A 27,389-nucleotide genomic window follows, 5' to 3' on the forward strand; every position below is an offset into this window, starting at 1 on the left:
GTTCAGGATTTTGAGCTTTCAAGATTTTGAAGTGAACCCATATATATATATATATATATATATATATATATATATATATATATATATATATATATATATATATATATATATATATAAATATGAGTAATAATACTGCTAGCCAAAGCAGTAGGCAATCATGACTAATTGTGTAAAAACCTTTGGACTTGTCTAGAATTAGGTATGTAATAAATAACATATATAGGCGACTATTCTGTTTTTCTTCCCTAAAGTCAGTGCTTGACGTTGATGTATAAAACTGCCACTGTATCACATTGAGAATAGTTCAGACTTACTATTTTCTCTTTATAAGGAACAGGTTTAAAGACTTTAGACAACATTGCCTAGTCACTTTTATACCTCAGTTTCCCTCATTAGCAATCCATTAACGTGACCTATTTTCCTAACATTTGTACTCATTACTTTAATTTAATATTTATGATATATCCTAAGCCACATTTCCTCAAAGAATCCAAACAGGGAACTCCATTTGATCAAGACGAATGCCCACTTCAGCTCAAAGAATTTTAACACAGCACATTGTTTTCTCCTCTCTTCTCACATTATTCTGGAACTGTCTCTAGTAGCCATTCTCATTTGATCTAACTTCAACAGAATGCTTTTGTCCTTCACAGACAAAGTAATGAACTATTCCCTGCATCCTAGCAGTCAGTACTTTTGTTAGGATTTTAGCATTGCCATTTGTGAATCACATCATGCAGTAGTTAATATGGCCTTACCAGTCTTTCTCCTCCATAGTAAAACTGCAACATTTACTTTCACAAACGAATCTAATAGGCCCATTCCCCTTTTTCACCTTACTAAATACGCTCCACAAGTCTTCAAACAACACCTCTGGAAGTCACTTGCAGAATACTTTAAATAAACTGTACTCATCTTCTGCTTTCTGTCATTCATTATTGTTACTTTTCGTTTCTCACAGCTTATATTCCTTATCTAAATTTCCCTCTGTTACCCTTCTAACATTCCCCTTTTGATGTATCCCATTGTATGCTTCCCCTCCCATATGCTTTGATTTATAAATATCCTAAAAGTTCTCTGCCATGACGTCCCTCATTTCATGACTACTATTTAATTTGTCCAGGGTCCCTTTTCTTCACCACAAAATTTACATTTCCCTGGCTCTTTCCTTTATCTTCAGAGTTATAGCTTTTCAAAACTATTCACCTTTAACTCAGTAGTAATCTTGTTTGCTGATTATACCTAACTTAGCAGCAATAATTTCCTTCACTACGATCTCTCTTCTTTTTTTTTACTCTGCTTAATAACTTCTTTCTCTAAGTCGATTTACCATAGCACTTTTGCAGTTCCACTGACATTTCCTCAAGCTCTGTAATATGCTTATCCACTTCTGTTAACGTTATTTTCCTATCATCTCCTCCATCCGTGGCAGCTTTCTTACATCCCACCATGATGATTCCTCTTATATTGTCTATTTGGCCTTCTCACCATAACCATGTGTTATTTTGCAACACAATCACCATGGTCCTCCAACCTTTCACATCCACTATACTATGTGTATGTGAGATAAGAAACAGAAATCCATGAGCCTGTGCATTGTTACTTCCCCTAGCATGTCTGTCCTCACCAGAAATGTATACTTCTTCCTTGCCTGTTGTTATCTTTTGTAGATTTATACTTCAAGTCCACTGGGTGTCTCACTCACCATATATCCACCTCCACACTCTTACTCTTCTCTTGTTAAAATGACATTCTAGTCTATTGTGTGACTCTGTCCTGTCCATACTTTCTGCCTGTCTCATTCTTTAATCTGACAATGAAGGTCCCTTCAAAATCATCCCATTGGCCATCTGATACCCTTTAAACTCACACTTCAAACTGCAACTTTATTACAGAGCTTTTGTCTTAAAGGCTTATACAAAAGAATGAAGCAAAATATACAAGTATGTACAAAAATGATACAAAAGTGATAATTATTGCAAGTATGAAAGACTATGCAAAATACAGGTAATTAGAAACAAATACAGAAGATTGGTACTGTAGCATGCTGAGAAGTAAGAAGTGCTACCTGAAAATTCTTACACAAGCGTAGAAAAAAAACAAGTCCTCAAACTTTCAAAAGATGGATAAAATATATTCAACAATTTAAGAACTCCTAAAGCTCAACAGTAAAAAATCAGGCAAATCAGAATGTTTATCCAGATTAGTAACAAATTATAGTAATACTGCTGTCAGAGAACAATCCACACAAAACTACACTGTAATGTAACAGTGTAGAAACATATCTCATAAAGATGTGAAAATGTAAAAATGTAGGAATAGCACTGCAGGCAATTAAAAGCTCTGCTCAGAATAAATATGGCACAAGTCACTAAAAGCAACACATTTTCAGTAAGATAAATTGAGTCATCTGGCCCATTAATAAAGATTATTAAAATACAGGCAATTTTGTAGGCGTGTATGAAAGCTGCATACATGACCCTATACCTCCAGTGCAACTGGTTCTCCATTCTTCAGCCATCTATATGAAGGTTTAGGTTTGCCGCTTGCTCTGCATTCCCAAAACAGGCTATCTTCAATGGCTGCCTGGATATCTCTTATCCTCTGAACCCAGTGTGGTGGTGCTAAATGAAGAGGGAAACAAATTTTAACCAAAATAAATTAGGCCTGCACTGAACAGTACCTTAGCTTAAACAGTATTAAGCAAATCACTACAAAAATGAAATTAAATTCAATAACTTAAAGACATAGATGCAACCTAAATTATACTTGCATAACTTCTATAACTCTTAGTTCAAAATATATGAACTTTCCGCTGAGCCAAAGCACTTGTGTTTGTTATACACTGTCCAATTAGGACTGACCATGAACATTGCAATTAGATTCAAAGCTTTTTTTTCCTCTTGGTTAACCTTATTTAATTATATTAAGCAGTATAGTTTAGCAATAACCCATGGGTGTGTGTTGGTAAACCAAGCATCATCCACCTCAGTCAGCGGTTACTGCTCTATTGCATTTATGTTACTTTTGTATAATACAGCATACTTTTTTTCATTTTTATGTCTTCACTTGTAAGTTATTCCAATTTATGGTGAAAAAACTAAAACTCCACACTATTAGAAACAGGTACAATACAGGTAGGAGGAATTCTCATCTTTTGAGTGATGGGACAAAACAACAGGCCCAGTCCTCAAAGAAAGAAGCCAGTGAGTGATTTTGTATGTTTAAATGGCTAGTTTGTGTTTTTGCCCATTTGCTTACAGTATTATTAACATGATCCTGTATTATGTTAAAGAGTTGAGTTACTGAGAAATGCATACCCTAAGAATTATAAACATTAAATGCACTGAGCAAGTAAGTGGTGGACACTGAGCAGCATAGCTGTTGAAAATATATGCTAATATTGTTTTAATAAAATGGTAATGACAAACACTATCGGAATGTGGGACTTTGTGTATGGAAAAGAAGAAAACCACACTGGCGCAATGATTCAGGAATCATTCCACCAGAATGGGGGTTGGCTTAACGGGGGATGGGGGTTGGCTTATTGGTTAAGGTGTTTACCTCACAGACAAAAGGTAACAGGTTTGATTCTCACCATTGAAGGGAAATTGGCTAGGCTCAAAATGGCTTTCCAGAACAGCTACCCTAGTACTTTTCTATGAACCTATAAAGGGCACACTGTGATATGTGGTCACTAGTGTTAATGACTACAGTAAAAACCCAATGTACGTGCAGGGAAACTGAGGAAATATGTTACACCTTGAAACAGCTTTAGTGAATGCATACACAACATCCTGTAGTACTACTATAAGCCACAGTGATGTGTTCAGTGATGCTTGAAAATGCTATGTCATTCAATCACACTTAACATTCCTTGGCTTTCACAACACTGACATCGTAGACCAGTATAGTGTGGATAAGGACACCATAAAGCAACTGGAAGACATGCCTTAGCTGCATGCTTCTTTGAGTCATGGGTTGCCTATCCTAATGGATACATAAGTATCAGTGGCATTATTCTAATAGTTAAAGAGACTATTTAGTGACCATCTGGGAATACAGTGGGGGTCTCTCAGGTATTTGACCAGAGAATACTCCATAATTTCCTCTGCCACGCTGCAGCATTTGTTGTGGCTAATCAGGGGGGGACATATGTGGTTCCCAGTTACCACAGGGAAAAGAGCCAACACCACATGGGGTTTCTGTGATATAGTCCACCTCTCTGAGGTGCTGGGAGCCAGGCCACACTTGGTTAGATGGTAAGAAGTTATGTGAACCATAAAGATTATCACTCCATCAATTGTCATCTGGTCTGCAAAGCAGGGTTTACCTTCATATCGTCAATCCTACTATGGATGAAACCGCTTCCACGAATACCAAAGTGAGAATGTCTCCAAAGTCGAATTCCACATAACCAAACAGCAAAACCTTGCCCCCTTTTTGACCCATGGTAGCACTGGTGTGGAGGTGTGGTGCGGCCGGAAATGTCAAATCTGACATTATTTCAATATTTGGAACATTTCACAGTTTCGGTTTCGTGGAAATGGTTCACTTAAGTGGCCGGTCAATCATGTGTGATCGACGATATGAAGGTAAACCGTAAAGCAGAGGGTATCATCTACAATATATCTACAGGCCACCAGGACAGTTACCTTAATGCCTACATATGGCACACATGAAACCTTTATCAGTGGTTTGTGAGCACTGACTTCCCCAAGAGCATGCCCTGGTACCTTGTTGAAGATCCCCATCTGAAATTCACAGACTGTGAAAGACACTGGACACAACTGTGGTCTTTGAAAAACCTAGGTTAGGGCTGATTGTATGTTTGGGCTGATGAAGGCATATTTTCACTGCTTAGATGTATTTGGTGGTGCCCTGCATATGACCCTGGTACCTGTGCTAAGATATTATCAGTGAGTGTAATGTAACCTTGCATGATAATGAGGAACCAGCTGCAGCACAGGAAATGCAGGAAAAACAACTCCCTGTTCACCTGCAGTGTAGGGTGAGACAGATGTAGAGTGGGTGGAGGACCAAGCAGTAGAGGGTAAACGTGCTAGATGGAGGTGGACCCAGTATGCCAGGGAACTAGCAAGGAGGCACAGGCTGTCAGATAGCTTTGGCCCATAATAAAGTCAATATATTACAGTAAAAAAGATGCATCCAGATGTACAAGGAGACTCTTCTTTCCCATACATGAGCTGGCCACTATGTGCCTCAGGACTGTGCTTTCCCATACATGAGCCGGCCACACTGTGCATCAGACTGAGGGTAGCCAAGCAACAAATAAAAGAGTGCAGGACACAGTTAATATAATTTGTACATGTGGGGAAGGAATGTGAGTATGCAATGTCTTCCATGGACGAATGTGCGATTGCTGCACTAAAGGAAAATTTCTGAATCAGTGTGTGTATGAGGAAAGTCTGATGAGGTTTACTGCAAAAGGCTTGGTGAGGGGCCACAGTCACTGGTTGTCTGTCTATGTGAGACACTGTAGGCAGCAGTGTGCATATAATTATGCTGAGGTACAGACTCAATGGTAGTTGCAACACCATGGCTTGATCTAACAGACAATCAAGGACATGCAAGGAAGATTTGTGGACATAACATCTGTGACTCTCCCCAAAGGAGTTGTCTCTTTTTGGAGTCAATAGCAGTAACAAGATCTCAACCAGCTGTAAGTGTGCTGTATGAAAATGAGCAATGGGCATTATCAGAGGTGGCAACAGTTACAGTACAATAACCTCAGAGATGCTGTCTTCTGCCATATGCAGCTCCACAATCTATGCTACTGTGAATGTACGGCACTCTGAGATCATGACATTGGTTTACCTTTTCACTTTGGCTAAATTCAGTAGAGTCATAGGTGGAGCAGCTACATGAACCATGCTTGGCACACAACCTGACTGCACATGAGTGCCTGCCATGTGCCAGCACATGATCAATCTGGTCAAAAATATCACATATATTATACATGCATTTCTGTAGGTCATCACACACACACACACACACACACACACACACACACACACACACACACACACACACACACACACACTGCAGTACCTGCATCATTTTGTAAGGGCTGTGGTGTTGCTAGAATGTGCCTGAATGATATTCATGTGCACACACTCATTTGCTCCCACTGACACAGCTAGTTTTTGTGGAAGATGGCACCCATGCCATATTCAAGCACCAGTATGCATGCATATATAGTCATCACCATGTCCAGTGGAGTTTGTGGCAGAAGTTGATGGCTGGGCCACTGAGAAGACAAACTGCTTGACTGCATGTGCTCACATCAACTTGCCCTTTTTGGATGGTGTTTGTGTCATGTCCACAGGCATAGAGAATGCATCTATTGTCTGGATAGGGGATATAGTCTGCATTCTCCCTGTGTTCAGGTCAGCTTTTCTTAATTACCATCATTGTCAAAGTCAAAACTCTCTCTAGCATCAGGGAGTGGAAGTTCTACAGTGTTGGATCCAGACAGAGTAACACCTATGAGGATAACAGAGCATTACACTTAATCTAAGTGTAAACCAACCCCTCTATTTTACATCCAGTGGAGAATGAATAGGCAAGGAAAACTGTAATACCAATGGGAAATATTACCTTAACTTGTTCAGATGTCATTGTTGCTTGTAAGGTACCCCTGATGTATCTAATGTAGAGGAGGCATGCAGTATCATATTGCATGCCCAGTACTAAAAGTATAATACTTAATCACTTTTTCCTTAACAGAGGGAGTACAGATCATATCTGAGGCATATACAATTGATATTTGAAGGGCATGCTGCATCTCAGCTCCAATCTAACATCCACCACAGGAACATGATGACACCAATTCTCCACTCACAGGTGCAAGAAACTCCTCCATTTCTGTCAGGGGTGATTCAACTGACAGCCCAAAACTAGCTGCTCTACCCTCCAGTGTAAGCTGTATAGCACGACTTTTAGTATTACGTATATTGTCAGGGGCACAACGTCTGACCTGATTGTAGTTTGGATTTGTAGTTGACAGTATTAATAACTGCTGCAACATTTTGTCACGTTTTGTCATGATAGGGCCTGTGAGCATTTTCTTGTCCAATAAGCCTTCATCTATAGTGACATTTCATTATATGCATGGGAGAACTGGGGTATAAATGGACAGATGATAAATCATCAACCAAAGGAAAGTAGTATTGCCGGATTTCAATCCATCCTCAAGTCTTGATGAGTACCTTCACAAGATGGACCCTGTTTTTCATAAAATGTCTCTCACTAGGACGATACTAATATATAGACTGTATTTTATATACCATATAACATGGACATAAGTAGATTATGGTGCTGCGGTAGCATTGTCGCCTCACAGCAAGATGTTGTCGTGTTCGATTCTCAGCTAGAGCGTCTTCTGTGTGGAGGCATGCATGAATGGGAGTGCCTTTGTTGAAGGTTGTGCATCAGGGCTGGTAATTCGGCATGTAAAAATCCACTACCAGACATTAGCGGACCGGATTTCTGCTATGGCGACCCCTAACCGGGATAAGCCAAAAGACACAACAAAAAGAAAGCTGGGTGCACAAGAGCAAGGATAAAAAAATTGCCCAATCCTGGTAGGTGCACTGGTGCCAGGAAGGGAAAAAAATGACAGTGTAGAATCCTCAAGACACGGAAACATTCCTACAATGGGGCTAGGCCAGACCCAGGGGGAGGATGGCCCTCATGTTGTAGAGAAGTAGGAGTCCACAAAACCACAAAAAACTGATATACCAAAAAAGAGCCACACAAATGATATAGTAGACTATTGAGGATAATAAATAAATCATGTATTGTTACTATTATGCAAGGAGTCCAGAATTTCCAGGCAGAAGATATATAAAAAGATTAAGAGAGAAATTAGAAGAAAGAAAAATACTTGCACAATAAAAACTGCCAAAAGCTTCAAATAAAAATCTGTGTTCATTAATACAACATATTTATGAAAAACATTAAATAGACCCAGAAGTATTGATCTGTTTGTAAAAAGAAGTGACTGAAGAAGTGTGAACCTATAAAGAACAAATTCTGGAGATTTTTGAAAAGTATAAAAAAGAAATATGGACATGGGAAAGAAAGAGAGATCTGATATGATACAATATTTATGCAAAGGAGAAAGCCAAATTAATCAATATGAAAAATGCAGACCCAAAGTTATTTGAAGAGACATACAGGCAAATGCATCCAGATATGGAAAATGTCACAATACAAAAAATAAGATCAGAAAGAGAGAAAGTAGAACAGAAGATTAGTAAACCAGAAGTTAAAAAAATAAAAGCTGAAGTTATGAAATACCTGCAAAGTGAAGGATTTGGTATAGAAAGTCTAATACAGGTTATATCACAGCATGATGGAACAACTAGTTACCCAAGTAAGGAGAAACATGAGAAGCAGGAGATACATGAAGAAGAAATATGTACATAGGTTCATAGGTTCATAGGTGTGTACTAGGCTAATGGCCCTGGAGCTTTTACAAGCCTAGCCCATAGGATTAGCCTGGCATTGTGCCACCCGACATTAGTTCCCAGTGTCTCTGTCGAGTAGAGCCACTGGAGTGATCCTCAGGGTGAATTTTCTGTTTCTCATCCACTCATCAAGATTTCTCTTGAAGAGGGCCAGTGAGGTGCTCTGTTTGACATGTATGGGAAGTCTATTCCATAGCATGGGCAGTCTCTGGGTTAAGAAACTGTACCTCCAGCATTTTCTTTTAATTGTGGTAATGAGGCTGAGGTCTGTGGAGCATGTGGTACAGAGGGATTGGGATTTCTTTAGATTTCTAACAGAGCTGGGTCAGACATGGCTTTGTAAGTCAAGAAGAGATCACCTCTAAGCAGCCGATATGAGACAGAGAATAGTTGGAGTTTTTTGAGTCTGTCCATACAGGACAAATGTTTAGGGCCTAGGATAATCTTTCTGAGGTACTTTTGCGGCCTCTCCAGTTGTTGCAGGTGTCTAGTGAGGTACATGCCAAATGGGGCATTGTACTCGATGACTGGCCTAATGAGGGAAGAGCAGAGGGAGACAATAACCACTTTCTTCCTGGATGCAAAACACTTAGTAATGAGATGTGCCACATAGAAGGACTTTCTGATCACAGTGGCAATGTGGTGGTCAAAAGATAGGTTGCTGTTAATCTCTGTTCCCAGATCTCTTATAACGCCTTCTGTGTTCAGTGGACTACCGTCAATGTGGTAATTCATGGGAAATGAGTTTTTCCCAAAAGGGATGACAATGCATTTTTTGGCATTGAGCTTAAGGCCATGGTTCTGACACCAGTCGTTGGTCTCAGCGAGGCCTTTCCGCAGGATGTCAACATCACTTGGGGAGTTAATAATAGCTCCCAACTTGCAATCATCTGCTAACTTTGTCAGTCAGAGTCCCTTCTTGTTGGCCTGGACTTCAAAGAAGTAGATACCAAACAGGAGAAGACCCAGGACCGAAGCCTCTGGGACTCCACTTGTGACTGGTCAGCAGTCTGACTTGGAGTCAGCTACTTTCACACATTGGAAAGAAAAAGAGATTTAATATGGTGCATTTATGCAAAGCAGAAAGCAAAATTAATCAATACAAAAACAGCAGCACCAGAGTTATTTGAAGAGAAATGTAGGCAAATGCATCCGAATATGGACAATTTTACAACACAAAAATAAGAAAACAAAGAGAAAAAGTAGAAAAGATTAGTAATGGAGAAATTAATGAAATAGAAACTGAGGTTATGGATTACCTGCAAAGTGAAGGATTTAGTGTTGAAAATCTAACTCTGATAACATCACAGTAGGATAGAGCAATGGATCTCCAAATTAAGGAGAAGCCAGTGGAGCAAGAAACATCTAATCAGTTGCCATATAAAGATACTTTGGAGCCTTCCATAGGAAACCAGTACAAAAGTTCAGTTGGAGTTTCGCAGCAAAGGAAGTAACAGGAAACTGTGGCAACTTTGATGCAGTCAATGCTGTGAAGAGATAGTCCAGTGAACTCCCATATGAAAGAGCAACAGATGACACAGGATGAAACTGAAGAGAATGTGACAGACGAAGATGCTCTGGAACTTACTGTAGAATGCCAGCAGGAAATGGAGAAAAAAAGAATGTGCCCTCAGTTTAGAAGTAAATGATCTAAGAGAAGAGATGCTTGATTTAATAGAGATGGACAGACATATTAAGATCAATGAAAGAAATAGACTACAGAAAGTCAATAAAACCCAAAAAGTTAGAAGTTTGCTAAAACAAGTTAATACAGTAATTAGGTCTGTTCACAGAAAGTCATGCACTATAACAGAAGCAAATGGGATATATTACTGTGCAGCTAAATTAATAACAAAGTCTTACCACAAAAACACAGGGCTGTTACAGAAAGAAAGGGGAGAAATCAAATGCCATCTTGGAGATATCGAACAGAGAAAACTATAAAGCAATTAAGACAAGACATGTCACTGTTAGAAGAGTATAGAAGAGGGAACAGACAAAAATCATTAGAAACATCTTCTTTTTCTTCTCCTTTCAGCTGCTCCCATTGTGTCACCACAGAGGATCACTGATGGCAGAATGAGTCACAGTAGAGTTTTACGGTGTTGAGTTGCCGGCACGGCACCCAACCTTCTTCAGAAGGCACACATTCACACCTTGGGCCAAAATAACACATTCAATCCACCTGCAGCATGTCTTAGGAATGTGGGAGGAAACCCATGCTAAAACAGTGAGGACATGCAGACTCCACACATAAGGCACCCCAGCCAAGAATTGAACCAGAGAACCTCTTGCTGTGAGGTGACAGCACTAGCCTCTACACCACTGTGCCACCCTGAAAGTATTCAGAAAGCTAGATGTGATAAAAGCTATGTGCAGTCTCAGGAGAGAGGAGAATTTATCATGGGCTATTGCAAATAATAAACTAAAAATATCAACACAGGCAGAAACACTTAGATGCTATGTAGATAAAAATAAAGGAACAGTACAAAATAAGCAAGTTTTTGATGACCCACAAAGGTTTTTATAGAGAATTTGTAAAGAAGGAAAAAGGATTGAAACACAATTCAAAAAAGAAGAAATAGATACATTTTGGAGAAATATCTATGAAGATCATGTGGGACATAACAAAGATGCTAAATGGATAGAAAAGGTAAAAGAAAAAATAAGAAGTTCAAATGTACAGGATATGAAATGGGATGAAGTAAAGGCCAGAGAGATTTAAACAAAGTTAAAAAAGCTCCTAATTGGAAAACACCAGGCCCAGATGCAGTACCTAACTTTTGGTTAAAATATTAACATCTTTGCACGAGGATTTAGCCATGAGTAAGAACTATTTATATGCATAACCTGAACATACACCAACTTGGTTAACAGCAGGAAAAACAATACTCCTACTTAAGAGTGAATCTGCAAGCTATCCTAAAAACTATAGACCAGTAACTTGCCTCCCGATGACATATAAACTTTACACTAGAATTGATGCCGACAGAGTTTATAGTCACTTAGAAGAAACTCAATCATGGCAATACAACAAAAGGCTAACAAAAGAAAGTCATATGGAACAAAGAATCAATTGTTGTTAAATAAAGTCATAATGGAGAACTGTAAAAAGGGGAAGAATCCAAGGGATGGATAGACTACCAAAAAAGCATTTGACAGTATTTCACATTCATGGCTAAAAGAGTGCTTATAAATTTCTAAGATACACCTTATTTATTTTTATTTATTTTTTTTATTTTACATTTGTTGACCGGGATAGTCCGACTGGATATATGCCCATTTTCAGCAGAGGCCCGGGGAGTAAAGCTTCAAGATAATAATACACATTGAACATTTAGTAAATGCTAGTTTCAAGCAGATTACAGTCATAAGCAATACCAGCATTTAGCACATATAGTACTAACTTATTATAAAACACTTTACAAAACATAACATTATTTACAAAGTTATATATACATAACATTACATTCAGGTTTAAGACACAATTACAATTGACCCTTCCTGAAATGGTGTGGTAGAAAAAAGTTAGACGTAGTTGAAGGTAAGGCACCTAAGTAATAGAGAGGTCACTAGTCAGGGTTAGTGCAAGGACATAACCAATGAGTTTTGAAGTATTTCTTGAGTTTGTTTTTTAATCAAGTTAGTGAGGGTTCTAAGGTCAAGTCAGTTGAGAAACTGTTCCATGTTTTTCCAACAGAGATGGCAAACAGAGAGTCCCCAGCTGAGTAGTTGGATTTGTGTGTTTGAACTAGGAGTCTAGTGGATGATCGCAGAGGCCAGGTGCTGGTGTAGGGGCTGATAATATTTTTTGGTGCTGGTGTATTTTCTGGTTGGGAAAGGACTTTATGTGCCACTATTAGCTGGTTGAACTGCAGGAGGCAAGGCAGTTCAAACCATCCTAGGTGATTTAGGTTGTGACAGTGGTGTGCCCGGTAGGCTGTGCCAGTAGCAAATCTGGCAATGTGATTATAGCAGGATGATAGTTTATTAAGATCTGTTTTGTTAAAGTTGGAGAACAGAGTTGAGGCATAGAGAAGAGTTGATAGTAGATGGGAACGGGCAATTGCAGTTCTAGCAAGTGGGGTAAGGAAAGGTTTGATTATGTAAAGAGAGCTAAGTTTTTTATTAATGGCTTTGATGGTTTGATTGATATTCACATCAAACTTCAGGTTGTTATCAACTATGACACGCAGTAGTTTAATTTGGGCTTCTGGGGCGATGATAGTGCCATTGTTAGTGGGTATGTTGAAGGATGGCTGGGGGGGTCCTGCGTGCGGGGAAGAAGACGAGCAGCTTAGTTTTGTTGGGGTTTAGGATTAGATGTTGATTGGAGAGCCACTTTTCACTCCATTGAAGGCATTTTGGGTTAATGTGAATAAAGTAGCTGGTGAGGTGTCAGAACAAATCAAGGTGGAGTCATCCGCATAGCGAATGCAGGTAGCATCTGGGATGACAGAATGAAGATCGTTGATAAAGATGGAGAAAAGAAGGGGTCCTAGTATTGAGCCCTGGGGGACTCCTAATGTGATGGGTAGGCAAGATGATAGCTTGTCCTGCCATAGGACTGCCTGCTGCCTGCCCTGCAGGTGGGAGTGAAACCACCGGAGTGCATGGTTGTTTAAGGAGAAAGCCTTCAAGGTATTTATAAGCATTTTGTGGTCAACCATGTCAAAAGCCTTGGAAAGATCTAGAAAGAGTGCTGAAGATAGTTTGTTATTATTGTGGTTGTGGTTAATGATGTTAGAGAAAGAGAGGAGGGCAGAAGTAGTATTGTGGTGTGGCTTAAAGCCATGCTGAAAGTTGAACAACAGCTTGTTCTGTGTGAGGTAGTGCATGAGCTGTATGTGTGCACACTTCTCCATAATTTTAGTTAGAGGTGACAGAATAGCTATGGGTCTAAAGTTTGGCAGTTCAGTGGAACTGCCTCCTTTATGGAGAGGTATGACATGGGAGATTTTCCATATAGTGGGTACAGTAGCTTCAGATATAGCTCTGTTGATCAATATTGAGATGGGGTATGCTATGGTGTCAGCAGCCTTTTGCAGATAGTCTGCTGGGAGGAGGTTGGCAGCCAGGGTGGGGGGTCTTAGTTTCTTAAGTAGGGCATGAATAAGTTGAGTAGGAACAGTATGTTTTGGTACTGGGTGTGGCTGCATTAGAATTAGAGCCATTGGGTGAGAGCTGGCTGGCTAGAGACTGGATATTTTCTGTACACAAGCTGTTGAAGTTATTAGCAATGTCTACTGGGGATTTCTGTTGGGAAGCTGAGGGGGTGGAGTGGCAGTTTGGCCTGGTTGGAGTAGTTTGTTTATTCCTGCCCTGAACATTTGAGCTTTGTTTTGGTGTTTTTGCAGTACATGGTAGTAGTAGTAGTTCTTTTTGTCTAAGGTTATGGATTTTTTGGTGTCATTCCTTAGCTGTCTGAATCTTAGTTGATCAAGTAGAGCTTTTGTTTTTCGGTAGGTGGCCCATGCTTTCTTTCTGAGTGAAATTTTGGTTTTGTTATCTTTAGAAGGCCATGATGCAATATTAACTTTGGTTCTAATAGAGTGGATGGGAGCATGGGAGTTAAGAATAACAAGGAATTTGGTGTTAAAGTATTCTACTGCTTCATCTAGGGGGAGACTTTTTAGTACTGCCAGCTGCATGCCTTATGTTCATTTTGAAACTTGGTGAGAATAAAATTCTTGTTGTTTCTTAATGTTCTATAGGTGGGTTGGTAGGAGCAGTCTACTTTGAGCTTGATTACATAGGTGAGACAGTAGTCACTTAGGTCATTAGGCAAAGTACCTGATTTATAGGATTGAAGCTAGGAATTGATGAGTATCCAGTCTAGGGTACTGTCCTTGTTATTGGGTTTTCCTGTCCTGGTGGGGGATGTTATGATTTGAGTAAATCCATAGTGGTTTATGTCGGTTGTGGGGATTTCACAAGAGCAAGTGTTCCAGTCAATGTTGAAATCCCCAAGAACAATTGTTTATTGGGGGTAGTTATTGGATAACCAATAAGAAGTCTTCTAAGGTTTCTGTGTTCCTCCATGGGGGAATGCAGACATAGACAATGTTTACATTTTTGTTTTTATTAATTTGTAGTTTTGAGATAATAATTTCAGCATTATTGAACTGGGGTGGTTGTTGGTTGTCTGTGCTAACAGATAGGGTAGACTTATAAAGTATGGCTACCCTACCACCTTTTCTGGTGGTACAGTCTAGTCAAAACATATCGTACCCTGGTGGCAGAATCTCATGGTCCTTCGTGGCAGGTTTTAGCTATGTTTCTGTTAGGCATAATATATCTGGGGAAAGAACAGCTAAGAGGGCATGCGGGTGCTGAGTTTTGTTATTTATGCTCCTAATGTTTAGATGGCAGGCCAGCAGTGAGTTAGGAGGTCTATTTGTTGGAGTCATGGTGGTTGGGGATATAGTAGGGGGATTAGGATCAACAGGTGGGGATGGACCAGGGTTTGAGTGGATGTCTCCATCCTTTGTGAGGTTGTAGTGTATCCTGAGTATGACTTTTAAGATTTTGAATAAAGTTTTGTAATAGTGTCTAGTTTTATGACTAATGTAACTAGGTCTAGTAAGATGGTAGTATTTAGGGGTTAAGGAGGTAAGCATGAGGGGAGTTAGTAAGGGTGCATTATTATCTGTTATAGATGGGATGGATATTTGGAATGTAGGGTAGTGGAAACCTGGGTGACACTGACATTTGTAGGAGGTTATGAGATATGGGATGAGTAACAGGGGTAGAAGTAGAGTAAATAAGACAATTTTGGGTGATAGTGTAGCTACTGATCAATTACATTACAGCAACCATGAAACAGTGGCAAATCACGATAAAGGACAAATTATTGTTCCAGGGATAAAAGGAGGATATTCCACAGTGACTGCACAACTGCAAGTGGTCAAAACTTTTTCAGATGATTTTAAGTATGTCATTTGGTCTTGATAAATGTACAAAAGCAACCTTTAAAGCAGGAAAGCTGCAGCACCAAGGAAACATAAACCTGGGACAGGAATGTGATATTAAAGAATTTGAGCAAGAGGGAGTGTATAAATATTTGGTAACTGAGGAAAGATGAAAAACAAAACATGAACAAATGCAGATAAAACTTAGCAAGGAATATTTTAGACGACTAAAATTAATACTGAAAGCAGAGCTGACATCAAGGAACAAAGTCCAAGCTATAAACCATTTATTTATTTATTTATTTATTTATTGCATTTGATTACCGGGAAAGTCCACTGGGCCTGACAAACCCATTTTCAGTGGAGGCCCGGGGAGAAAAGCTCCATAGTTATATATATAGTAACATCTGAAACAGTACAGTAATAATTATGTGTGGAGAAAAAGCTTTACATTTGTTTGAACAGACAGAAATTTTAAAGACAGTACAGTAATCATATATAATCAACATTATAAATGATATAGGGAATAATAGACATTTTGGGACATAGCAACTACGTATTTTTATACAATGAAGTGAGAGTAAGAGATCTCAAGAGGTGAAAGGCAGTGAGAAAGGCTGACTTTCTGAAATAGTGATAGAATAGAGAAAGGATAGGAAGGGAGAGAAGTAGAAGTATATGGCAGAGTGGTATAGGGGGAAGCAGAGATAGTAAGTTGGCAGGGTCAGGTTTTAGGGTTGTTTGTAAAGGTTCAGGAACATATCCATTGTGTGGTGAGATGAGATTTAAGTGAGTTTTTTAAGGTAATGGGATTAGTGATTGCTCTGAGTGCAGGGGGAAGATTGTTCCATAGTTTGGAGACAGAAAAGGAGTATAACATATGACCAGCGAAAAGCTTAGGTTTGTCGACATTTAGTAGTAGTTTATTTTCAGATCTAAGTTGCCGGTTTGGGTGGTAGATGGTCAGTATACTAGTGAGGGAAGGACAGGCATCAGGGAAATAGATAAGTTTGTGGGCGGTGGTAAGTTGTAGATATGATAGATGGTGGGGGAGTTCTAGCCAGTTGAGTTCTTGCAATGTAGTACAATGATGGGTGGAGAATTTGGTATTAGTGGCAAATTTGGCAATTTTGTTGTAGCATGAGTTTAGTTTGTGTTTCAGTGAGGAATGTTCGTTGACGGTTGTGCATCAGAGCTGGTAACTTGGCATGTAAAAATCCACTACCAAACATTAGCGGACCGGAGTTCCACTGTGGCGACCCCTAACCGGGATAAGCTGAAAGACACAACATTGTATGTTTGTAAGGATGTGTGCACCATATAGGAGGATTGGAATCAAGTATGCTGAGGTTAGAGGTTTTTTTTGCCAGAGGAGTAAGGAAGTGGTTGTGTCTATAAAGGGATCCTAGTTTCTGATGGGTTTTTCTGATGTTATTATGGATATGAAGGTCAAAGGTTAGGTTGTCGTCAATGGTGACACCAGGCAGTTTAGTGTTGGGGACAACATCTATGATAGTGTTGTTTTGGGACTGAACAGTGAGTTCTGATTTATTTATTGGGAAGTTTTTTGTTGGAGTAAAGATTAGGAGTTTCGTTTTGTTGGGGTTTAGGGCTAAATAGTTCCGGGACATCCATGGTTCAGTGGAGGAAAAAGCTTCTTGGGTAAGTTGTTGTAGTAGGGAGGAAGATTTGGAGCAGCAGATGATAGTGGAGTCATCCGCATATTGTATTAGAGTAGAGTTGAAAAACTAGTATGGTAGTCATTGATAAATATAGTGAAGAGGAGTGGTCCTAATATGGAGCCTTGGGGTACACCTGTTTTGGTATTTATGAATGGGGAGAAGCAGTGTTGCCAGATGGTAGACTGTTGCCTGTTGGTAAGACAGTTAGAGAACCACTGCAGAGTAGAGGGAGATAGGCTAAGGTTGGATAGTTTGAATAGTAGGAGGGGGTGTGAGACTGTATCAAATGCTTTGGAGGGATCGAGAAGAGTGCAGATACTATGGATCCAGAGTCACGAGCTCTGTTAACAGTGTCTAGGAATGAGATAAGGGTGGTGTTGATACTATGTCCTGGCCTAAAGCCATGCTGTGTGGGGGAGAACAGTTGCTGTGTGACTAGGTGATTGAGTAGTTGGGTTTGAATCCATTTGTCGAGTATTTTTGAAATGGGGGAAAGTATGACAATAGGTCTGAAATTAGAAATGTCAGAGTTCTTGCCACCTTTATGAAGTGGAAGAACATATGCTTTTTTCCAGATATCAGGTATGCATGATTCCTGGATAGATCTATTGATGAGGATGCTGATGGGATATGCTATTGATGAGGCTGATTGTTGTAAGAATTCAGCAGGTAGGTTATCAGGGGCATTAATGCAAGGCTTTAGTTTGAGAAGGTTTTTTTTATAGCTGTGGTGGTTATAGGAGACAGAAAGTAGGAACAGAAGTGGAAGGGGTATTAGATACATTGCTGTTTGGTGAATTTGTGTCAGTGGAAGGGAAGGTGGTAGTAAGCTTATTGATGGTTTCTATGAAGTATGAGTTAAAGAGTGAGGCTAGCTCGGGGGGTGTTTTGTCAGGGTTTGGGGATGGATTATGGTGTGTTCTAGGCTGTAGAAAGGTATTGACTGCTCCCCAAAATCTTTTTGGGTTATGGCAATGTTGATTTTGGATTCTTTGGAAGTATTCTTTTTTTATTTTTAGTAACTAATTGTTTGGCTCTATTGTGAAGTTGCTTGTATAGAGCCAGGTTGTAATCTGTTTTTTTTTTTTTTTTGCCAGGATTTCCAGGCTTTGTCTCTAGAGGCCATGATTTGTTTTGTGGTCAAGGTAAGCCAATTAGCATGATTAGTTTTTACTCTCTTTTTGTCTTTGGGGGAGCTAGAGTATTAAGGATCCTGAGAAATGTGGAGTTAAAGGACTCTACTGCTTCATTTAGGGGGAGAAATTTTAAGGGATTCCCGTTGATTTTGTGCAATACCTCGTTGAGAGCTGTGGGGGAGAAATTAGATAGATCTCTGGTATACTTGTATTGGTGTAAGTTTGGCATATTGGTGGACTTGCGTACCATAAAAGCTGGTGAGTGGTCACAGATATTATCTGGGAGTATACCTGAGGTGGTGATATTTCTAGGGTCTGATACCAAGATCCAGTCTAGAATTGTACCTTTGCTATGTTGCTTGTTTGGTCTTGTGATATCTGAGATTAGCTGAGTGTAGGTATGAAGGTTTATGCCTAAGGACGTATTGTTGTTGGCGATATCTGACCAGTTAATACTGACATCGCCTATAATGATTGTTTCATTCTTTATGTTGTTGGCAGTCCAGGCAAGGATGTCTTCCAAAACTGGAATGTTATTGTCTGGTGGGATATATATAACTATGATACATAGATTCTTTTGATTGTTTAGTTTTAGGAAGGAAATGAGTATTTCTGCATTGGAGAAGGTGGGAGATGTCTTAGAGTGGGGAATCACTGTGAAGGTGCTTGGATATAGTATGGCTATGCCACCTCATTTTTTGTGTAGCCTGTCTGTTCTTAGACAGGAGTAGTTTGGGGGTAGAAATTCTGTTTCTTTTATATATGGTTTTAGCCAAGTTTCAGTGATGGCTGTAAAATCAGGTTTGTATTGGCTTAGCCATCAATGTAGTTGGGGTATTTTATTTCATATACTTTGGATGTTAATGTTAGTGAAGTAGAGGGACTTTATATCGGTTAGGGTATGTTGAGAAGTAAGAGCAGGGCCAGGATTAAGGTGTATATCACCACTTAGAAGTAGAATGGGATGGGGAGAAAGGATTTTGGATGAGAACATTTTGGTTTTTGGATTGGTACTGAATAGGGCTAGGTATAGTATTATGTATGGAAAGGATTATTCCTTTAGACTCTAGGATTGGATTGTTGGTGTACAGACTGGACCAGACTACTGATTGACTTTGGAGGAAGCTAAAGTGAGGGGTTGTTGAAGATGGTGGTGAGTGAGATATAAGAGCATGGAGAGGAGAGGAGAGGTGAAGAAGTAGTTAGAGATAAGCTGTGAATATAATGTGAGCCAGTTTGTTCAAGAAGGACATATTGAGACTAGTAGGTTAAACTGGGATAGAATCTTATATGGGGGTAGTGAAATTATTATGTAGGTGAGCTAGATGTGAGAGGTATAGGAGTTGTAAGTGCAGAAGTGAAGGTGTAATACTAGGGTGAGTTAGTTGGGTGGAGATATGGTACAGGGGGTGGGGATGTATCTAAAGTGTAAGATGGAAGAAAGGGGATGGGTTAGGAGGAGATTTGGTATGTGGGTGTTTGTTGCTAGGGGGTGTGGTTCAAATGAGTGTGGGGGAGCAGTCTGGATAACTATAAAGGTAATTGATGTGGGGGTGGGTGGGAATGGGGGTAGGGTAGAGAAGCGTAGAGAGCCCGAGCGTAGCGAGGGCGAACGGAGCAGGGCAACCCCAGCCAAGAGGTGAGCCTGCTAGAAACAATCAGGAGCTGTATCAAAAATGCCATCCTTGTAAGCTAGGACTGGGTTGCAGGAGAAAGGGAGAATTTGGCAAATGTAGTTAATTTCGGGGGCATTTAAATTCCTTTTAGGTTGAAAGTATTTCTTAGTTCTAATACCTTACCTTATCTCTTCAAAAGCAGGTATGGTATTTATTATGTATTTTATTTCTTCTTTAATTTAATTCTTTTAAATTAGTTTAGTTATTTGTATTTAATTGGGAAGTAAGAGCACACTCTAGCTTAAAGCAGGCCTAAATCCTGCATGCTATAACAGGAGTAAGGTGCTATAAATGCCGTATATTTTAGGGTGTCCAGAGTTCCGTAAGTCAAATTGGGTTAGGTAGGTAGTGGGTTTATGTAGTAGTACTAGACTACCACCTGGTGGCAATAAGGGGATGCAACCTAAATTCACGAGTGAACCGAGTAAGTTAATAAGGTCAGGGTGGTCTGAGCGAGTATACAAGCCAGATGAAACACTAACAAAATCTAAGAAAAACAAAAACAGTGTAGCAATATCAGTGGAATAAAAAAAACAGTAGGTTAACACCTACACTTAGTTGTTAGGGTAAGTCGCCTTAAACTGGAGAGGGTGGGTGTCCAGTACTAAGTGCTCCAGAGGCTCTGAGCAGTTGTATTGATAGGGTAGCCTGTTAGGATAAATGCTGGCTTTCTGAAACTTAGTTGTTAGGGTAAGTCATCTTAAACTGAAGAGGGTGGGTGTCCAGTATGAAGCGCTCTAGAGGTTCCGAGTGATTGTATTGATAGGGTAGCCCATTAGGGTAAACACTGGCTTTCTGAAACTTAGTTGTTAGGGTAAGTCACCTTAAACTGGAGAGGGTGGGTGTCCAGTAGGAAGCACTTAAGAGGCTCTGAGCGGTTGTACTGATAGGGTAGCCCATTAGGGTAAATGCTGGCTTTCTGAAACTTAGTTGTTAGGGTAAGTCACCTTAAACTGGAGAGGGTGGGTGTCCAGTATGAAGCGCTCAAGAGACTCTGAGTGGTTGTATTGATAGGATAGCCTATTAGGGTAAATGCTGGCTTTCTGAAACTTAGTTGTTAGGGTAAGTCGCCTTAAGATGGAGAGGGTGGGTGCCCAGTACGAAGTGCTCAAGAGACTCTGAGTGGTTGTATTGATAGGGTAGCCCGTTAGGGTAAACTCTGGCTTTCTGAATGGCTTGTGCACTGCGTGAGGACCGAGGGACGTCTAGGATGGGAGGAAGTTCTAACATACAGTTTTGGAATGACTAATTGGCCCCAAAAGGTGTTGGATTGGTTAGACAGAAAAACAAGAAGGATGCTTCATACTTATCAAATGATTAGTAAAAATCAGTGTATACCAAGACTATATATTCCCCATTCTAAAGGATGTATGGGCCTCCTCGAAATAGATTACATGTACAGATCTGCAATCTTAGTACTGCATATATATATCTGCTGACTTCACAAGACACAAACGAAGTGAAAGTTTTAAAACCAGAGAAGAATAAGTCTAAGATGTCTTCCCTGCTTAGTTTAGGAGAAGCATAACAGTGTCAAGCGGGAATGGGAATCAAACCAGAAGTAGCGAAAAATCAGGCAGCAACTGAATGTGCCAAAAACAAAAGAGATAATATAAGGTAAAGGATCAGATGAGAATGTAAGGAATGTGAAAAATACATACATTAGTTGGAAGTACAGAAACTTCTTGGAACAACCTCATGTTGATCAGTATTAAATGTAGGAATGGTTATGGAGAGGTAAATTTAAACCAAAAGACAAAAGGCTGATATTGAACATGTGGGAGAAACAGACAAATTTAGGTTTTGTAAAACACAGCTGGAAACAGTTGCACATCTTGCTGCCGGTTGTAATATACTAATGGCAGTGGCCTGTATACTGAAAGGCATAATAATGTGGCAAGACTGCCAGTCACATTACTGTGTGGAGAAAGAATACATTAGGTGAGTAGGCCAGCAAAAATAAACTATCTACAGTATGCACATATCTTGTACACTCTACTGAGAAAGCTCATATGTAGACATACTAGATGGATGTACAACTTTCCCCTACTGCCAGACAAAAGGACACTTCCATTAACACACACACACTCTCACACACACACACACACACACACACACACACACACACACACACACACACACACACACACACACACACACACACACACACACACACACAAAGAAACACACACACACACACACACACACATGCACAAACACTAACTTAACCAATGGAAGTACCCACACCCCACAGTCAAACATATGGCTTACTTTCCCCACATATGTCAGATTGTAGTTGAGTATACAGTCTGCAACATTCAACATTCCATAGGTACAATCCAGTACTAAACTTGCTATGATCTGAGTCCACAAAAACACTGGCACAACCACCCACTGGTACAATAAGGACATAAGCTAAAGCTAGAGTGGTATACTACTACTTTTGCAGTGCCACATTGATGCATGTCCTGAGTTAATGCTATAAACAAGCATGTGTGACTCTAAGCATATCAAGAGACAATGCTGCTATGACACCTTTCAGTGCTGCATTTCACAATTGCTTTGGAGTGTGCCTCCCATTAACCCTCACATTAGTCATGTACAGGTTCTCTGTGCTTCCTGTGGGTACTTTATCCTTGTTAAAGCATCTAACAATCACTACATAGTTTTCTACATCCAGTATTACCACAAAAGCATTACGTATGATCTACAGTCATGGAAGTGTAAAGAAAATGTTGCATATATGTTTAGCATTTTATACTTTTTTTTTTCCTCAGGAAAAAATACCTTGCAAAGGTGAAGATACTATCCAAATTATAGCTCTACACTTTCTTCCATAGTACGAGTCTCTTTGCAGCCACTGGGGTTTATATTTTGTGATTTGGACCACTGAGCAGAATGATTATGAATCCTTCTATCACCTAGGACCAGATTCTAGCATACAGGTCTACATGTTGTTTTGCACACACATGGGCACCTCCGAGGCGCATTGCTCATGACTGGGCATCTTAATATCAAAAGGAGGTTCCTTGTACTTCCTTGGTTAAGCCTGCTAGGGATGGTCTCATTAAAGAGCACTATCTCCACACAAGCTAAAGTACATGTTGAAAAGCAAAACTGCTGAATGTATTTAAGTTTAATTTTGTTATGGACTTCGTATATAGTTATTTTCTGTTATGATTGTAAATATGTTAATACTAATATTATTATTAAAAATATAAAAACATTTTTGAAAAACAAAACTCTTGACTGCCATGTTTCACACCATCCAACCACTTTTGCATATGTTCTACAATGCACTGCCACCGGGTGTGCTACATAGTATCCGTAAGCTGCTGTGCAATTCCTCAGAATTGGAAATGGGTGTGACCATGAGATCCCAGCTATGATTCTCTAGTATGAGACCTAGACTATGGCAAAGGCTTCTAATGACACTCGTAGTTTCAGAATGTACCAGTGCTCCTCACAAAATACAGGTATCTTCCTCTTCCTACTTCATACACACTCCCACAACCATTTTCTTGGGCACTTATGATGACTCCCTGCATAAAATGGATACTTGGCACTTTCTCACCAGAGTGGTACCTAGCATTCCCCAGAAAAAGAAAAAGGACTGCAGGTAATTGCAAAAAATAGTTGCATGTGATCTTTAAAAATAAGACAGAGGCTAATCGCAACAAATGTAATCTACTGGAAACAAGACTGGTTGATTTTGAGGATTGAGCTCACCAAAAAACAGAAATATGAGATCTGTTGGTATGCTGCAGAGCTTAGAGGAATGAAGCTATAAGGTAGAGAGGACTGCGATAAAGAAGGAAGAACTCCCCATTGAAAGAGCACCTAGGGTATTTTTACTAGTACATCTGAGGGGAAGAATGTCAAAACACAAGAGCAGAAGACTACACCATATGCAAAATAAAAAAATCAAGATGACAAAAGTCCGGTGAGGTCTACCTGCTGTATTAAAAGTATATTATGTGCAACTTTACTCACAGCATGGACCGTAGAGTAGTACAGATGAGAAACACAGGACATATTTAAAGTCACTGCTGTTACCCTAGATCTCCTTACATTTTTCAGACACTTTAGCAGAGGACTTCTCCTTGCAGGTGGTTCAACATGAAATGGGGAAATTACCAAGGGTGGGAGGAGGGATTGTCTAGTCAGGATGGTCTTCCCATAGAGGTGTACTTTTTGGAATTCTCAGTGATTCACAAATAACTAAACTGGCTAATATGATTCTTAAAATGGAGGGGGTAGTCCCAGATGGAAACAATAGTTTGTTATAGTGAATCCAAGTAAAGATCCATTAGTTGCCATCATTTAGACGTATTTTAATTGTATTTCCCAGTGGCTGTAAGATTGTCTAAGGTTATGACTTATTTTGCCCATCCTGATCAGGCTGGTTTTGTATGTGGTCATACTATACTTGACAACATCTTAAAAACAATGCTGTTAATAACAGAGGAGGCTTCAAGAGTTCATTACTAGTTTCTTGCTTTGATGTTTAAATGACATTTCATGGGGAATTGAGCATACCTGGATGCTGTATTAGACTGTATGCATATACCACAGAAGTTTAGGAATTTGACTAATGACATAATATGGGTCTTCAGATAGAATCAAAATGGGTGTGTGACTCTCTTCCTCCTTTTACCTATATAAGGTGGTACTAGACTAGGGTGCCCACATTCTCTTCAACATTTCACCTTATAGCTAGAACCTTTTAGCAATTACATTGAGAATGTCTCCAATAAAGGAAACCATGGTTCAGAAAGTCCATTTGATTTAATTAACCTCACCATAACAGTAAATGTTTGAATGATCACTGCTGCAGTAGCCTTAGCTGTATGGGCTGCACTCTGCATAGGATAAAACAGCCAGCCAGCTTCCAAAGCTTGAATAGCACCTTCCACATATCCAAACTGTTATTCAGTTCGAGCTGAGCTTAAGAAAAGCAGTGACTGGGTACCAACTCCTTCAGAGCCTTCATTCCCACAGAGAGAGGGAGCCTAAAGCCTTGAAAAGGTCACTGACATGAAATAATCCTCACAGTGGCAACAAAAACATACAAAAATAAGGAAGACTGACAGAGGAACTGACTACTGCAGCACCTATCATTCAAATATCTACTGTTATGCTAAATTGACTTACACATCTGCACCAGGTTCATCATTATGATCACTGCTGCGGTAGCCTTCACTAAATGGGTAGATTACCAGATCTTAGACTGATTGGGAAGAGGAAGGATAAGGGTTCAGAAGCTCCTGGAGAAGGACTCCTAAAAAGTCTGTCCTAGACCTGGAGAAAGAATCTAGGTTATACTGCTTTGAAAAGGTATGCACAGCTGACCAAGTTACTGCTTCAAGAATACCTCGAGAATTCAAATCTTACCAAAAAACCACACATGAGGTCCTAGAAGAAGAATGAGCCTTGACCCTGCCTAGAATTGTCTTGTTGTGGTAAGTATAACAAAAAGGTAATAGCACAAGACAAACATTTGGAAATAATCTGCTTTGACACAGGTTGCCTTTTTTTCTTACTTTTGCAAGAAATGAACAACTGATCAGAGTTCCAAAAAGAAATGGCTTTGCCAAGATAGTGCCAGAGTTGTCGGTGGACATCTAAGTTGTGGAGTATCCTTTCTCCCTGTGTTATGAGTCCTGGCAAGAAGGATAGCTTGGCTTAAAGTAAACTCTGATACCACTTTAGGCATAAATGAAGGATTAGTTCTCAAGGAAATCCCATCTTTGTGAAAACTGATATAAGGCTGACCCACCAAAAGAGCCTGCAGTTCAAATACTCTTCTTGCAATGGTCAAAGCAATCATGGTTGCCCCATTCATGTTCTGGTGCTTATCTTACTCCCTGAACTCTAACAGTAACCAATCTTTATACAGATTTGCCTCCATCAATTCCATTAATATCGTTCCTAAATAACCTATATGTACACACCTCCACAACCTACCAAACATTGCTATTATACCATGACCCCCCATTAATATTCCAAAACGTGCATGCTGATTGGTCAGCGTGCACGTTGTAAATCACAGTTATAGTAATGGAAAAAGGTCCGGTCTCCCGGACTTTTTCCATTAGTATAACTCTTTTTTTTTTACAACAACGGACAGCGCAAGATCTCTGTTGTTGTTTACAGCCTGTCACACTATATTAAATGAGTTTAACATAGCGAGACAGCTTTTTAAAAAAGCAACAGAGCATCTCCATTGCTTTTTTTAAAGCTGTCTCGCTATATTAAACCCATTTAACATAGCGAGACACTTTAAAAATCAATGGAGATCTTGCGTTCTCCGTTGCATTTTTCAAAACTGTCTCGCTATGTTAAATGGGTAAAAACCTCAGCTTTGGCCTGCTAAGAACTTGCTATATTCAACTGGACGTATAAGAGAATTTAAGTACCATTAAAGTACCTTTATCTGCTCTTTTTTTTTCAAAAAAATAAGGTATTTAAATTGATTTTAACTGTGTGGAAGGAATATTAGCTGAACTGGAAGTTAGTCAGTGTTTGCTGAATTTTGTTATTTGCTAGTAATTGCAGGTGTGGGGGTAGTCACATTCTTTGATTTCCGGTCCTTGCCTATTTAAGTGGTAGAGTGTGAAATATTTCCTGCTTAAAAACCTCAGCTTTGGCCGGCTAAGAACTTGCTATATTCAACTGGACGTATAAGAGAATTTAAGTACCTTTATCTGCTCTTTTTTTTTCAAAAAATACAGTATTTAAATTGATTTTAACTGTGTGGAAGGAATATTAGCTGAACTGGAAGTTAGTCAGTGTTTGCTGAATTTTGTTATTTGCTAGTAATTGCAGGTGTGGGGTAGTCACATTCTTTGATTTCCTGTCCTTGCCTATTTAAGTGGTACAATGTGAAATATTTTCTGCTTAAAAACCTCAGCTTTGGCCGGCTAAGAACTTGCTATATTCAACTGGACGTTTAAGAGAATTTAAGTACCTTTATCTGCTCTTTTTTCAAAAAATACAGTATTTAAATTGATTTTAACTGTGTGGAAGGAATATTAACTGAACTGGAAGTTAGTCAGTGTTTGCTGAATTTTGTTATTTGCTAGTAATTGCAGGTGTGGGGGTAGTCACATTCTTTGATTTCCTGTCCTTGCCTATTTAAGTGGTACAGTGTGAAATATTTTCTGCTTAAAAACCTCGGCTTTGGCCGGCTAAGAACTTGCTATATTCAACTGGACATATAAGAGAATTTAACTACCTTTATCTGCTCTTTTTTTTTCAAAAAAAACAGTATTTAAATTGATTTTAACTGTGTGGAAGGAATATTAGCTGAACTGGAAGTTAGTCAGTGTTTGCTGAATTTTGTTATTTGCTAGTAATTGCAGGTGTGGGGGTAGTCACATTCTTTGATTTCCTGTCCTTGCCTATTTAAGTGGTACAGTGTGAAATATTTTCTGCTTAAAAACCTCAGCTTTGGCCGGCTAAGAACTTGCTATATTCAACTGGACGT

The 27,389-nt window shown here is 39.5% G+C and overlaps 1 protein-coding gene across 1 annotated transcript in view; it reads right to left on the minus strand.

The window, feature by feature from the left end:
* LOC122807067 (contactin-3-like) overlaps positions 1-27,389 on the minus strand; it is a 2,190,808-nt gene that overhangs the window by 557,059 nt on the left and 1,606,360 nt on the right. The window contains exon 9 of the mRNA XM_044077995.1: positions 2,488-2,624. Within this exon, the coding sequence (XP_043933930.1) occupies positions 2,488-2,624 (137 nt within the window). The remainder of the gene's footprint in view (positions 1-2,487; positions 2,625-27,389) is intronic.

This window comes from Protopterus annectens, chromosome 7.part0, assembly GCF_019279795.1.
Source record: "Protopterus annectens isolate FY-2018-M chromosome 7.part0, PAN1.0, whole genome shotgun sequence".
NCBI classification, from domain to species: domain Eukaryota; kingdom Metazoa; phylum Chordata; order Ceratodontiformes; family Protopteridae; genus Protopterus; species Protopterus annectens.